The sequence below is a fragment of the Myripristis murdjan genome, chromosome 20 (genome assembly GCF_902150065.1).
Source record: "Myripristis murdjan chromosome 20, fMyrMur1.1, whole genome shotgun sequence".
NCBI lineage: Eukaryota > Metazoa > Chordata > Actinopteri > Holocentriformes > Holocentridae > Myripristis > Myripristis murdjan.
The window spans coordinates 11109569-11121386 of NC_043999.1; the positions used below are offsets into that span (position 1 = coordinate 11109569).

Genomic DNA, 11818 nt, shown 5'->3' on the forward strand with positions numbered 1-11818 from the left:
CTTGTAGAAATATGCCTCCTGCTATATTTTCCAATTCAAAGTTGGATTCAAAGTCTGTTCATACAAGAAATCTCTGAGAGGGCTGACATGAAAAAAACGCCCATGTTCAGTAGTGTAAATACAGGAGTGTAGCTCCGGAGCACGGATGCACTTCTGCCCCGTTCTGCTGTCAGTCAGGCAGGGCCCGGGGGGCAGCCATGATGAAAGGGCTTTGTGCGGATTCCCCACCAGAAAGCTGTCACTCACCCGACCCCCAGAGGAGCAAGGGGGGATCCTGGGCTGGGGCCGGGAGCTTCGACTGTGCAGCAGCCTGACTACGAAAAGGCAGCCGTATAGTAGCAGTGACGTTGAACTTGAAACAGACACAGTCAAACAAAGGCCACTCATACAAATTTGAGTGTACTCCCCTTTTTTTTTTTTTCTTTTTTAATCATTTATTTATTGTCCACACCTGCAGGGGTGCATGAGGCTGAAGGGGTAACAGCAACCGAATGTTAAACTGGAAATTGCTGTCATAAAAACAAAGAGAACTGCAACCACAACAACAACGTCCAGGAGTGGAAGAGTGACAAAGGCAAAATGAGGATTCAGGCGGCTGATTTAGTATATGTTTTGTTTTAAAGTTATAAAGCTGTAGCTACCGTCTGAAAAGCTCACCCAGCCTTGCCTTGAAGCCATTCGTTGTGGAACAGAGATGTAAGCAAAGGCTTTAAACTAGAAAAGGAAATGTATGCACCGTTCCACAAATAAAACACGTGATATTTTAGACAAATTTGCAGACGGTAATGAATTGGTCCGGTTCCGTCAGCAAGCCTGTGCGCACTGCTGAGTCTAAAGCAATTGCCGGGCTTTATTTCTTCTGTAAGCATGTCTTTTTGTCTGCATGAAACTCCTGAAATTAATTACAGATGCTAGTATACCGTGGCCTTTAACAGCATTGTAGCAGACCAAGACAGCCTTACTACAAGTATTAAACTGATATATTTGGCTATATAGGCCTTTACATTGTCCATTAGACTTTGGCCAGTCAATATTGTTCACTGTTGGTGTGACCAAAGTTCACCCCTGATCACTTCTACATATAAACAGACTGTAAAACCTGCTATAAGCATTTCTTTGCACATCTTATTTATTCGTTAAATTGTTTTTTGGACATTCAATCCTCAGTTATAGGCAATAATGTACCCCAGAGCTTTCTCTGCCATTGAATATATGAGGTAGGTCAGCTCGCCTTGATGAGCTACCAACCACCTCCAATGGACACGATGATCTAAATGCTGTTTCAGAAGCTTTTGCACCAATTTTCCAAGCGCTGAATCTTTTTTTGGTTCGAAAATGGCAGCATTTGAAGTTATTGAACATCAGCTCAAAACAGCAGCTACCGGCAGCTTCAATCCAAATATTTCAGGGTTGTGTGCATGTTCCTTCAAAAGCCCTTATTAGTTGATTGATTGATTTTCTCTGCCTCTCTTGCTCTCCCTATGTATCCTTCTTTGCCTCTCTGTTGATTCATTTCCGATGATGCACTCTACAAAATCACTTTTGTTTTATGGTGATATTGCCTGTCTGTGTTGCATGACAGAGATTGCGAGGGTTGCTTTGACTCTTCCTTAGTTTTATGGTGTATTTGTAAGAGCTCCAGCCATGTGTGTCTTTGTCTGCATCTGTCTGTGTGTCTGTTCACTTTTATGAATTACCACACCTTGTCCAACCTCTGTGTTTCCTCCCTGAGAGCCTATTCATCACTCGCCCCTCCCTGCGACCAGCCTGTCTCAGCCAGTAAGAGACACTGTGGCTGAGACTGAGGCCATTTGAGTGAAATATATCCAATATGATATTTGGGTGCCCAGGAAGACCCGTCGGTGCCCCGCCCACTCCCAACGCATCCTCCTGGGGCCGGTTGCCTGGCAACGCTGGCTGATTGGGTTAGCGGGGTTAAGAAGGGGTCTGGCACGAGCTGGAGGAATCAGATCACTCCCATTGATCATCGTCTCTGTGCACTCCGCTGAGAGCCGGGGCCGCAGCCACAAAATCAAAGCCCCGCCGTCAAGTCTGAGAGGGGGTTATTACGCACACAGGGGAGGAGAGAGACACGGAGAGCTTTGTGTGGCCGCCCAGTCTGACATCCCACACCGCGCCCAGGGGACTTGGTGTGATAGCGCACCTCCTCGCAATCACAAGTGATGTGATTGTAATTGAATGCCTTTAAAGAGGTTTTTCAGGAGCTTGGGGAGGGGATGGGTGGTCCAGACAAGCCTGTGCGTAGGATGTGTAGGAAAGGTCTCGCTCTTTGGTGGCCTATTATGGGATATTATGAGATATGGGGGCTCAGTTTGAGATCATTAGCTGTAATTTGGGATGACAGACAAGTGTAAAAAGGCTCTACTTGGGGGGGAAAGGTGATAGTGGGTGGATACCGGTTTTCCAAATGCCTAAAGGAGTCAGAAAACCAACAGGGTGTGGGGCACCCACAGCGTGGCAGTCCCTGGGGTCTCAGCAGGAGGCGGTCACACTGGACTGATGAAGCCTCTGATATATCACCTCTGCAACATGCTGTTGTGTATGCAACCCTCTCTGGTCTGACAGTTTCCCTTATATCATGCACTGAATATAGCTTTGTTCCACTTTGGATTATCACACCCATATTGTATCTTTAACATCCTGCCCATGGACATTTTCACTATATGCTGGAGCTTATCCTCACCACAGGGCTCTGGTTTAAAAAGCAGGCTATGTGGCAGTACAAATATAATCTTCCTTTTGTTGTGAGAAAGTGTTGAATTACTGCTGATAAATGCAATGTTGATCTTGCAAAATGCACATTAGTAAGGTGCTTTAAAATACTTGCACCTACTAACTTCATATTTGAGTCAGTTTTTCAGTGCATATAGGAAATTTCCACCAGTTTATCACATTTTGCTTTCTTAACATGGGGTTTCGATTTTTCTCAGGAAAGGCGTTTCTTTCTCACTCCTTTTTTTGTGAATGCATTTGCATACTTCCTCACTGTGCGTTTTGCTTTGTCAAAGCCCAGCCACATCGAGCCGTTTGCTTCACATTTTTGTGTAACATGAATGCAGCCGTGTTGAGACTGGCCAACTGTTCCTCCAGTAGCACAGGCCTTTGTTGGTCACTGCTGAAGTCCTGGAGTGGTGTAAAGTGCAGCGAGCCAGCGGGTGGTGCTGGTTGGGCGATCCCTCCCACGTCTTTTTACTCATGCTGTCCCAAAGGGAGGTAGACACCCAGCCAACTGGTGTCACTGTTTTCACAGCCAAAGCCACTGAGTCACTATGAAAATGGGGCACAGACTTGGAGCTCGGTCCTCTTTTTCCAGCTTACCATTTGTTTCTATTGAATACTGGTTTTTGCTTTGTAACAGCTCATAGGTATTAACTTTCCCCACAACGACAAGACGTCATGACATCTTTGTCGATGGAGAGAGGAAGTGTGTGGTTACTCCTCAATTTATTTATTTCAATTTATTTCAGCACGCAGTGAATGTTTTATACTTGGTGTGATGTGTGTTTTGACATATTTGCAATATTAGTCATTAATGCTTTGGTTATATGTGATCTGTTTGGTAAGTTCTTCAGCTCCCAGCTTTTCACTGTGGTTCTCTTTTCTTGTGTCTACCTACCTTCTACCATCACTTGAGGAAAATACTCATTTATTTTAAGTTATTATTACTAGTTTTTCATTAAAAATCATCCTCTTGAATGTGTTTTAACTTACATACTTATGGTGATATTGGCTTCAAAGATTAGACGAAATTTTTGTTGTTTACAAAAATTTATTCATACAAATCTTACAACACTTTTTTTTTTAAACATTTATAGACTTGACCCCTGAGGATCGCCATTAGTAATAGTACTCTAATATTCATTTTCTACACAGTAAATATATATTTAAATATATATTTTGAAGATTATCTTCATGTTTAGTAAGGCTATTGGCGCTTTCAATATGATACATATAATGTTTCATGGAGAGTAGGAAATTATGATCTTTGCCTCTATCTTTCACAAAAATCTAAGTCTAGTGCTCTAAAAAACAAATTGCAAAGGAAAGTAGCACAAGCAGGAATGCTTGAAGGCTAAGCTCGATGGCACTAAAGATTCTATCAAATGTTTGTGCAACACAAAAACAACAACAAAGGGGTGGGATGTAAGCTGATGATGTGCAGCATTGTAGGGCCACTAAATAGCCATCTGTGATTCGTGGCGATTTTAAAGTCGAAGCAAGGCACCACAGCCGCAAACTGCTTCCCGCGTCACAATGCCTAGAGGGGAATGCAGAATTAAAGAAAGATTGATACCATAAACACGACTCATCAGCCAGGCACAGATCGAAGAATCTTTATCCTGCTGTTTGAGGACTAATGCTGACTGTGTGTGCAAATTGTGCCTGTTGCATTGCTAGAGTCAAGCACTGGTGAGAGGTGTGCAGACTTGGGGAGGTGCTAGGACTGGGACTGTTCCTCCACCACTGAAACTTATTCTGTGAGATCTGTGGGTTGTCACTCTTACAAGGTTTGATTTGCAAACTTCTCCTTCTTTCCAAAATCAACAAGTTCTTGATCATTTAGCCCCTCCCATGCCTCCCTCACTCACTCTCTCTGTCTCTCTCTCTCTCTATATATATATCTCTTAATGTATTGCCTTTTGTCCCTCTGTACTTTTGTCTTATTCTTTTATTTAGATACTCAGAAACTAACTTCTGTCAATTGTGGTAGCCTTTGTGCCATGGTGCAAATAAAGATAATGCAAATGACCACTTTGTCCAATCACAACTTTTGTTAATATACAATATAGAAGTGTGTTACAAAATCTTTCTTGCAGCTGGTTAAGCAGCAGAGCCAAAAGGATAAAGCATGACATTAGACTGAGAGATTCTTGCCAACAGTAAAGTACATTCGTCAGAGGATTCTTCAATGGGGGAACAAGGCTGTTATGTTCAACATACAGTTTGCGTATCAATGTCGGGGAAGAGAACAGAACACAAAACAACATCCAGAAAACACAGATATGTATGCAGTAGTCAGAGAGCAAGCAAAACCATCTAGCTGGAGTAGTCTGCACAGATTCGGTGGCTAGTGCAAATACTTTAATCATGCGATCTACTGTAGTTTTACATTGGTTCACATGACAGAAAGGGAAGCACAATAGACCAAGAAGGTTCAACACAAAAGTTCAATCTGCCTGATGTGTCTCTCATTAAGGACAAACTGATTAATAAAGTACCATGTAACAAGTATCATTTGTTTTTATTGTTTTTTTTTTTTTTTTCTCTTTTTCATTTGCCTGATGGTGCTTTGCATGTCTGTGATACTTATTATATGGGCAGAGAGACATGGGAAAACCTTTAGCAGAATAAGAGGTTTTGTAGGAGCTTTTCAAACATAAAATACACTCAGTAGAAACACAGGATTGGCACTTTACATGAGTCAAAGGTGTAAGCTCACTTCTGTAAACACTGCAGAAGAAAAGGACAAGAAAAACCTCAAAAGTACTCTGGTCCTCATCTCAGTTACGGGATTTTTGACAAATATCCCATTATAGTCCTTGTATGACTTCTAAAAAAATGGATGACTGGCATGTTGAATGGTTTTAAAGCCAAGTGGGCTCATATCTGGTCTTGTCCAGATCTATTAAAATACTTTTTCTTTTAAATCATCGCAATACAGGTATCATCCTTGCATCCACAAACAGGATGCTGTGATAAATCTGCACCATTTGTATCAATGAACACAGATATGTATAACATATCGGTCTAAGCAAAGTCTCTGCATTCATCCACATTCATCCTGTATGCACTGTAGGCGATACAGGAGGAAATCAAGGTGAAATGTGTGAGACTCTAGAGAGACAGGAGCACAAATGAGGTGGAAGAAGATTGGGTTTGAGTGTTTGGAGCAAGATCACAGGGTTAAGGGTTAAGGTGAGAAGAGAAAGAGGGACATGAGACGTCCCTCAGGACACGGCCTCAGGAAAGAGCCTGAAACTCACCGGAAATTCGGGAGAGAACTGTTTCAGCAAGTCTCCCAAAAAAGCCTCAAACTCATCCCCGTCCGGGAGGGCATCAAAGTCTATGCCTTGTAGGATTTGGTGAAAACCTATGTCTTCAAGGCTGTTGTGAATAAAGACAACTAAACTCTTAATTTCACTTTCCAAAAAGCAGCATTCAATACATTGATTGTCTTTTAAACTATTTATTTTCCTCACAATAATATCTGCTCACTAAATGTTTAAAAGACAGGTTTCGTTGGCGCATTATGGTAATATGAACAATTTTCTCCCCTCAGTAAATAGGTCTAGAAAGAATAAATAAATAAATAAATGAATACATAAATATAGGCTATATTATAATGAACAAAAAAATTGGTCCACAAAGTAGATATGTGTGTCCTCAAGTGCTGAAGTACAAAATAAAAAACAATATTATTATCAAAATATTCATTTTAATGGCTTACTTCATACATAAATACATGTTTAAGAACACAAAAGCGATCCACTGATTGTTCAGATATCTCAAAATGACTTCATCTGGGGCTGCACACACTTAAGTTTGGGTTGTTGTTTTTTTTTTTTTTTTTTTTTTTTTTTGGAGAGGGGGGAGGTGCTACAAATATGCCAGCCGGCGTCCTTTGTTTCTATATCTCTGTCTATACCTTTTCCCAAGGACTGCTGCCAGGTATTTCTTGACTGCCATTTGCTTTCGGTAGCGGCTGTAGCTGTCTGTGAAGATCCCGTCTGAGTGTCGCTTGGACAGAGGCTCTGAGTCGTCGTCCACTGTGTTCCCCCCACTGTGAGAGAGACAGGGGGGCAGGTTTCACTACCATGAGATTAATATGCTTGCATTCACATTACCCTGAACACAGCCTACAGTGCTGCAGAGAGAGCCTGGACACTCAAATTAGGGTCGAAGAAATCTTTATGTCACCCTCTTATGGCTTTTATGTTGGGGAAATATGCCTAACTCCTTTTCTTGTTCACCTTTTGTTCCAAGACAGTGCAGCCTATAGTGCTACGCAATGCCTTGGCACCCAAATAAGGGCTGGTTTCCCATATATAGACATCTTTGCTCCACTATGTTACATGGAGCTATATCAGATTGTCCAATCTCTTGCAAGACAATGCCGCCTCGAGTGCTGTGAAGTGCTTGTACATCCAAATCAAGGCTGGGTTTGTCATTTGAGACACATCTTTGCCAGAATCTGCATTTTGTTTAACCTTATCCTGGACAGTGCATCCTCTGGTGCAGTGTAATGCCTGGACATTCAAATCAGAGCATTTTGCACAGAGCATCTTTGTTATTCTCTCTTCTGTTAGTCTAAATTTTTTGGGGGGGACAGTTATATTCTCTTTTTTTGTGTAACTTTTAGCCCATTCCAGGGTGATTTGCCATATATTTTCGATATGCAATAGTTGGTGATAGGCCTACTCATCAGGCTAGAGTAATTGCATCCTCTCCTTCCATCGGGAACCACTGGGACTGAATCTTATAAATTATTCATACGGAAATAAATTTTAGCCTGTGCGGGTTCTTCCCTCTGCGCCCCAGCGACACATCGGGCGAAGGAAATAATTCCCATATCAATCAAACGCCCGTTTGCGCTCCCGGTGACGATATTATAAGATTAATAAAGACTAATTCAGTGGGCGAGGGCGTCTGATTCATCCAGCCATACTGGGGAGGTAATGGGACCAGCAGACATACAGTACGAGTAACAGCATGAATTGTGAGCATTTACAAAGATTGCTCAAAGGAAAAAACGCACATAGGACAGAACACAGTAAATATAAGTGGCATAAAAGAAGAGATGACAGCCAAGAAGATGTCCTTACCCTACACGTTTTGCCATCAGAGAATGGAGATATTTCCTTGCTGATAACTGACCCAGCGCTTTCCTGTAGGCTTTATTAAACATGCCGTCTGCATGCCTTTCCGTTCTGGGATAATAGATAGCCAGACAGTAAATCACCACACACCCAGCGCAATAGGCAACAATTTGAACTACACTGCAAAAAAAATAACCATCTTGACAAGTCATTTCGTCTGGCATCGGGGTCTTAAGAAAGTGAACAATCTGCCACTCGTTTGAGATGATTTCACTTGTCTCCCATCAAAATCGATTTATTTCAAAGATGTTCCTGAATCAAACGCCATTCTTTGATCACAGTCGCGTAATTTACCTTTTAATTCAGCCTGTTTCCTGATTTTGACACTAGTTTCTATGCAGAATTCCCGAAACAAGTGAAATTGCCCCGCTGGCAGCACATTTAACTTGTGAGAAAAATAAGAAGAAGACTATGGGACTAAATGGCTTGTCAAGGTGTGCGCTTTTGCAGTGTAACTTCAGCGCTTCGACACGCAGCCAGATCTCACTAATTTCGTTCACACTTGAGGCCAATAATTTCTTTCTCTTGGATTTTGGGAGATGCTCTCTCCAGGTGCTCATCCTGTTTGATAAAAGCAGGATTAATCGACTTAGTTTCACCCCTGGGAATTTATTTAAAATACAAACTGATTTGATGAAACACGTGTTAAAAACAATGCTGTGTGTTGCTTTGTGTTGGAAGGTTACTGACAAAATGCGTTTTCGACGATACATTACATTAATTAACACAAAACATACAACATATATGAACAGAAACAGACTCCAATAATGAAATGTTCAGTATGAATGTCTCCAACGCTGAGAAAATGGTTGAGAAGAATGATACAGATAGTCACCTTTTCTCTGGTGGGTAATACAAAGTGTAGACATCGTCAGCTACAGACGGAGGGCTCCTCAGAGCCATTTGGTCTCTGTCAAATGCCAGGGACGGTAAGGAATTTCCATCCTCATCATAAACCTCATCGTCAAGTCTGAAAAAATTACAGATGTTGATTTTTACAATCTGCAATTCTGTCTTTGATGAGCGCCAGTAAATTTAAATATTGTTTGCATATTTAAGACAAACCAAATGAAACGAAATATGAAAATTTAGACTGAAAAAAGCATAATACAGGATGTTTTGACATTAACCAAAATGTTTGATAAATTAGTAAAAGAGTTAAGAGAGTTATGGTTACGTTATACGTAGCTGACTTACATACATACACTGCAATTACAAATACTCAGAAAAAAAAAAAAAAAAAACACATCTCCATTAAAAATCCACCTGAAATGCTACTTTTGGTTTGATTTAGAGATTTTATGAATGAAATTGCTTCAGTTCTGAAGGTGAAAACAGTTCTCAGCACCAACCTTTGCCACTTTAAATCACCAGAAATGTAAATGTTTTTATAGTTATACATTTTCATCGAACAAAGAAATTACTTTTGTTGCCGGCTGCGTCAAAAGAAAGACCGGGACATTGTAACCCACCACAGTGCAGCTTTAGTAATTTATATCAGGCTGCCCGCTCCCACGGGAATGTGTTCCTCCGCATGTATTTCTATATAAGCATCTCTATAGATTGGCTGTCAAGGGATCCAATGATAAGTTGATTCAATATAGGCCATACCTACCAATATGACTAACTGAGAAGCAGTACCTTTAGATTTATCTCAGAAATAGTCCTTATTGCCTGTAGGCGCGTCGTCTTGCAGCTGAGTACAAATGGCAAGGTCACAAAAAGTAATGAAAAAAAAAAAGACAGAAAAAGTAAAGAAACCCCTCACTCCTATGTGTGAAACTTGGCACTGAGAGTGTGATTAAGAGCATACATACCTAACATTAGGATAGCTAAGCCCCACGGGTGAGCAGTAGACGCTGTAATGCATTATGATTCCATAGATGAGTAAGGCTAAAGTCGCTTTACTAGACATTGTCCTGCTGCAAAAGAAAACAAAAACACGCTATTAGTATGCACAAGTCTATAAATCGCCTTCTTGTCAGTCTATCTTTTCATAAGAATAATTCGTTCATGCATTGGACTAGAGGTTATTTCTTTTTTTCGCCCCACAGGATGTTCAATAAAACTTTAACCTCACGCCTGTGAGTGCAGCAGCATCTCAAAAACAGGCACACTTGTCTGTCCCCCCAAGTCTCCCACTTTTACGCTGCGTAAAAACCGTGGAAAGTGTCCGCTCTTACCAGTGGCGAGACGCTGGACGCGATCCGCTGAAGAGCTCAACTGGGAGAGTGAGATAGGAACTCTTTCTATCTCTGTCTCTCTCTCCCTTCCTCTCCTCTTCCTCTATTCCCTCAGTGGAGCGCCTCTCCCGTCTCCTTGTGCTTGTCTCCAAGTGTCCAGCCCTCCGCGCGCCCACGGTTGAGGATGCACTTCTCGGGGTTTCTACTCAGTCATGGGAGGCAAGAGCGCACAACATTTGTCTGCGGAGAACTTTTTATGTCGTGTGAATTTGCTTCCCTCGGTTTTTTATCGATGAATCCCAAAGGCATGCCTTTTTCACTTGTCACGTTGTTGGAGGTGGGTGGGAAGGTGGAAAGGTGGGGGTGCTGCCTGCGTCATCGCCCCCATCCCCATTGGTGTGCATCCTCATAGTACTTTTCCTTCCTCGTCAATGAAAGACCCCTAAGTCATAAAACAAAGGATGGATCTTGAATTCGAACATGATCATTAAACAGTGAATGAGTGTCAACAATTGACGTCATGCAACTAATTAAACATGAATTAATTAATTTAATTAACTAAAACATGAGCAATCAATTAATTAAAACATGGGTAAAATAGTTAAAGTTTGCCAGGGTGACTGAAGCCTGGGTGGGATGGGATGCTATTACACCCAATACCTCTTTCTTGAAGGAGCTGTCCAGTGCTGAAACCGGCCTAAAACAGCTTTGCAGGTTTGATTCACAGAAGCAGCTCCAACAGACTTCACCTTGGCCAAAGTTTCCCAAAGCAGGGCACTGAAAAGATGACCAACTCTCAGCTGTTCAATTTATTTTATTGTTTTGTTTTAAGGTTTTTTTCCCCCACGGTTCACTTTCCCTGCTGCGCTGAGGTCAGAGGTCAGGGGCTGAGGCAGAAACTCTGTGTCTTGCTCAAGGACACTTCAGCAGGGTGAATCTTTGCTGAGGCAGAGTTTGAGCCTGACTCATCCTAGTGGAGGGATGGTCTCTTCTACCACTCAGCCTCCTTGCTGCCCATTTTTAGCACAATTTTATTCACTAATTTATTCATTTTCTTACCAGCCTATTCCTGTGTAGAGTCACAGGAAGCTGGAGCTGGACACCTTGGACACATAACCAGTTCAGCACTTGGTCGGCACTTATAACGCACACAGTTCCAATCTACAAGTCATGATTGAATCTGCTTAAACAGGATTAAAGTTAAACTCTAAGTCAGTATTGTGAACTTGTTTTCTACTTTTTCTCACTTTCCGGCGCTCATAACTGCTGAGCCTGGACTGGATTTATGACTGATAACAGTGGACTGCATCCTCTTTCCACACAGGTGTGGATCATGTGTTGAATCTTCAGTGGATGATTCAGAGCGGCTCATTGTCCAGCAGCTCTGACGTCATGTGATGGGTAGCCAAGCATACAGAAACACGTTACTTGGCCTTCAAAGGATGCTTTAGGTTGACTAAAAAAAAATGCAGTAAAAAAAAAAGCCTACTTACATAAAGGAAGTTTTCCATGCACTGAGGATGCAGTGCACTCAAGTGGTTATGGGAGGTAAGTGCATGGTTCTCCCAACATTTTCATGCCGAAAGCCTCAGATAGGCAGCCATTAGACCTTAGGCCCCTTTTGTATAAGATTTGAACCTGAGAGGAACCATCTGAGAGGATTTTGTTGCCAGACTTTGTTTTCTCATCTTAAATGGAAAGGTGACTGTGGAAAACATGAGCAAAATAGTTAAAGTT

The 11818-nt window shown here is 41.8% G+C and overlaps 1 protein-coding gene across 1 annotated transcript; it reads right to left on the minus strand.

The window, feature by feature from the left end:
- Positions 1–5848: 5848 nt before the first annotated feature.
- Positions 5849–10177, minus strand: adcyap1a (adenylate cyclase activating polypeptide 1a). Its single transcript, XM_030079368.1, has 6 exons — positions 10082–10177; positions 9716–9820; positions 8734–8868; positions 7845–7949; positions 6668–6802; positions 5849–6126 (listed from the first exon to the last, which is right to left on the minus strand). Exons 2-6 carry the CDS (start codon positions 9811–9813, stop codon positions 5970–5972), a joined length of 630 nt encoding a protein of 209 aa, XP_029935228.1. The 5' UTR covers positions 9814–9820; positions 10082–10177; the 3' UTR covers positions 5849–5969.
- Between the last annotated feature and the right edge of the window lie 1641 nt (positions 10178–11818).

Bases quoted from the DNA above. Each gene is read 5' to 3' on its own strand.
- adcyap1a (XM_030079368.1), bottom strand. From the start codon at position 9,813: ATGTCTAGTAAAGCGACTTTAGCCTTACTCATCTATGGAATCATAATG. The intron at 8,869-9,715 runs GTATGTATGCTC...TAATTTTTTCAG, and splicing joins CTTAGCTATCCTAATGTTAG to ACTTGACGATGAGGTTTATG. The intron at 6,803-7,844 runs GTAAGGACATCT...TCTCTCTCACAG, and splicing joins CTGATGGCAAAACGTGTAGG to TGGGGGGAACACAGTGGACG.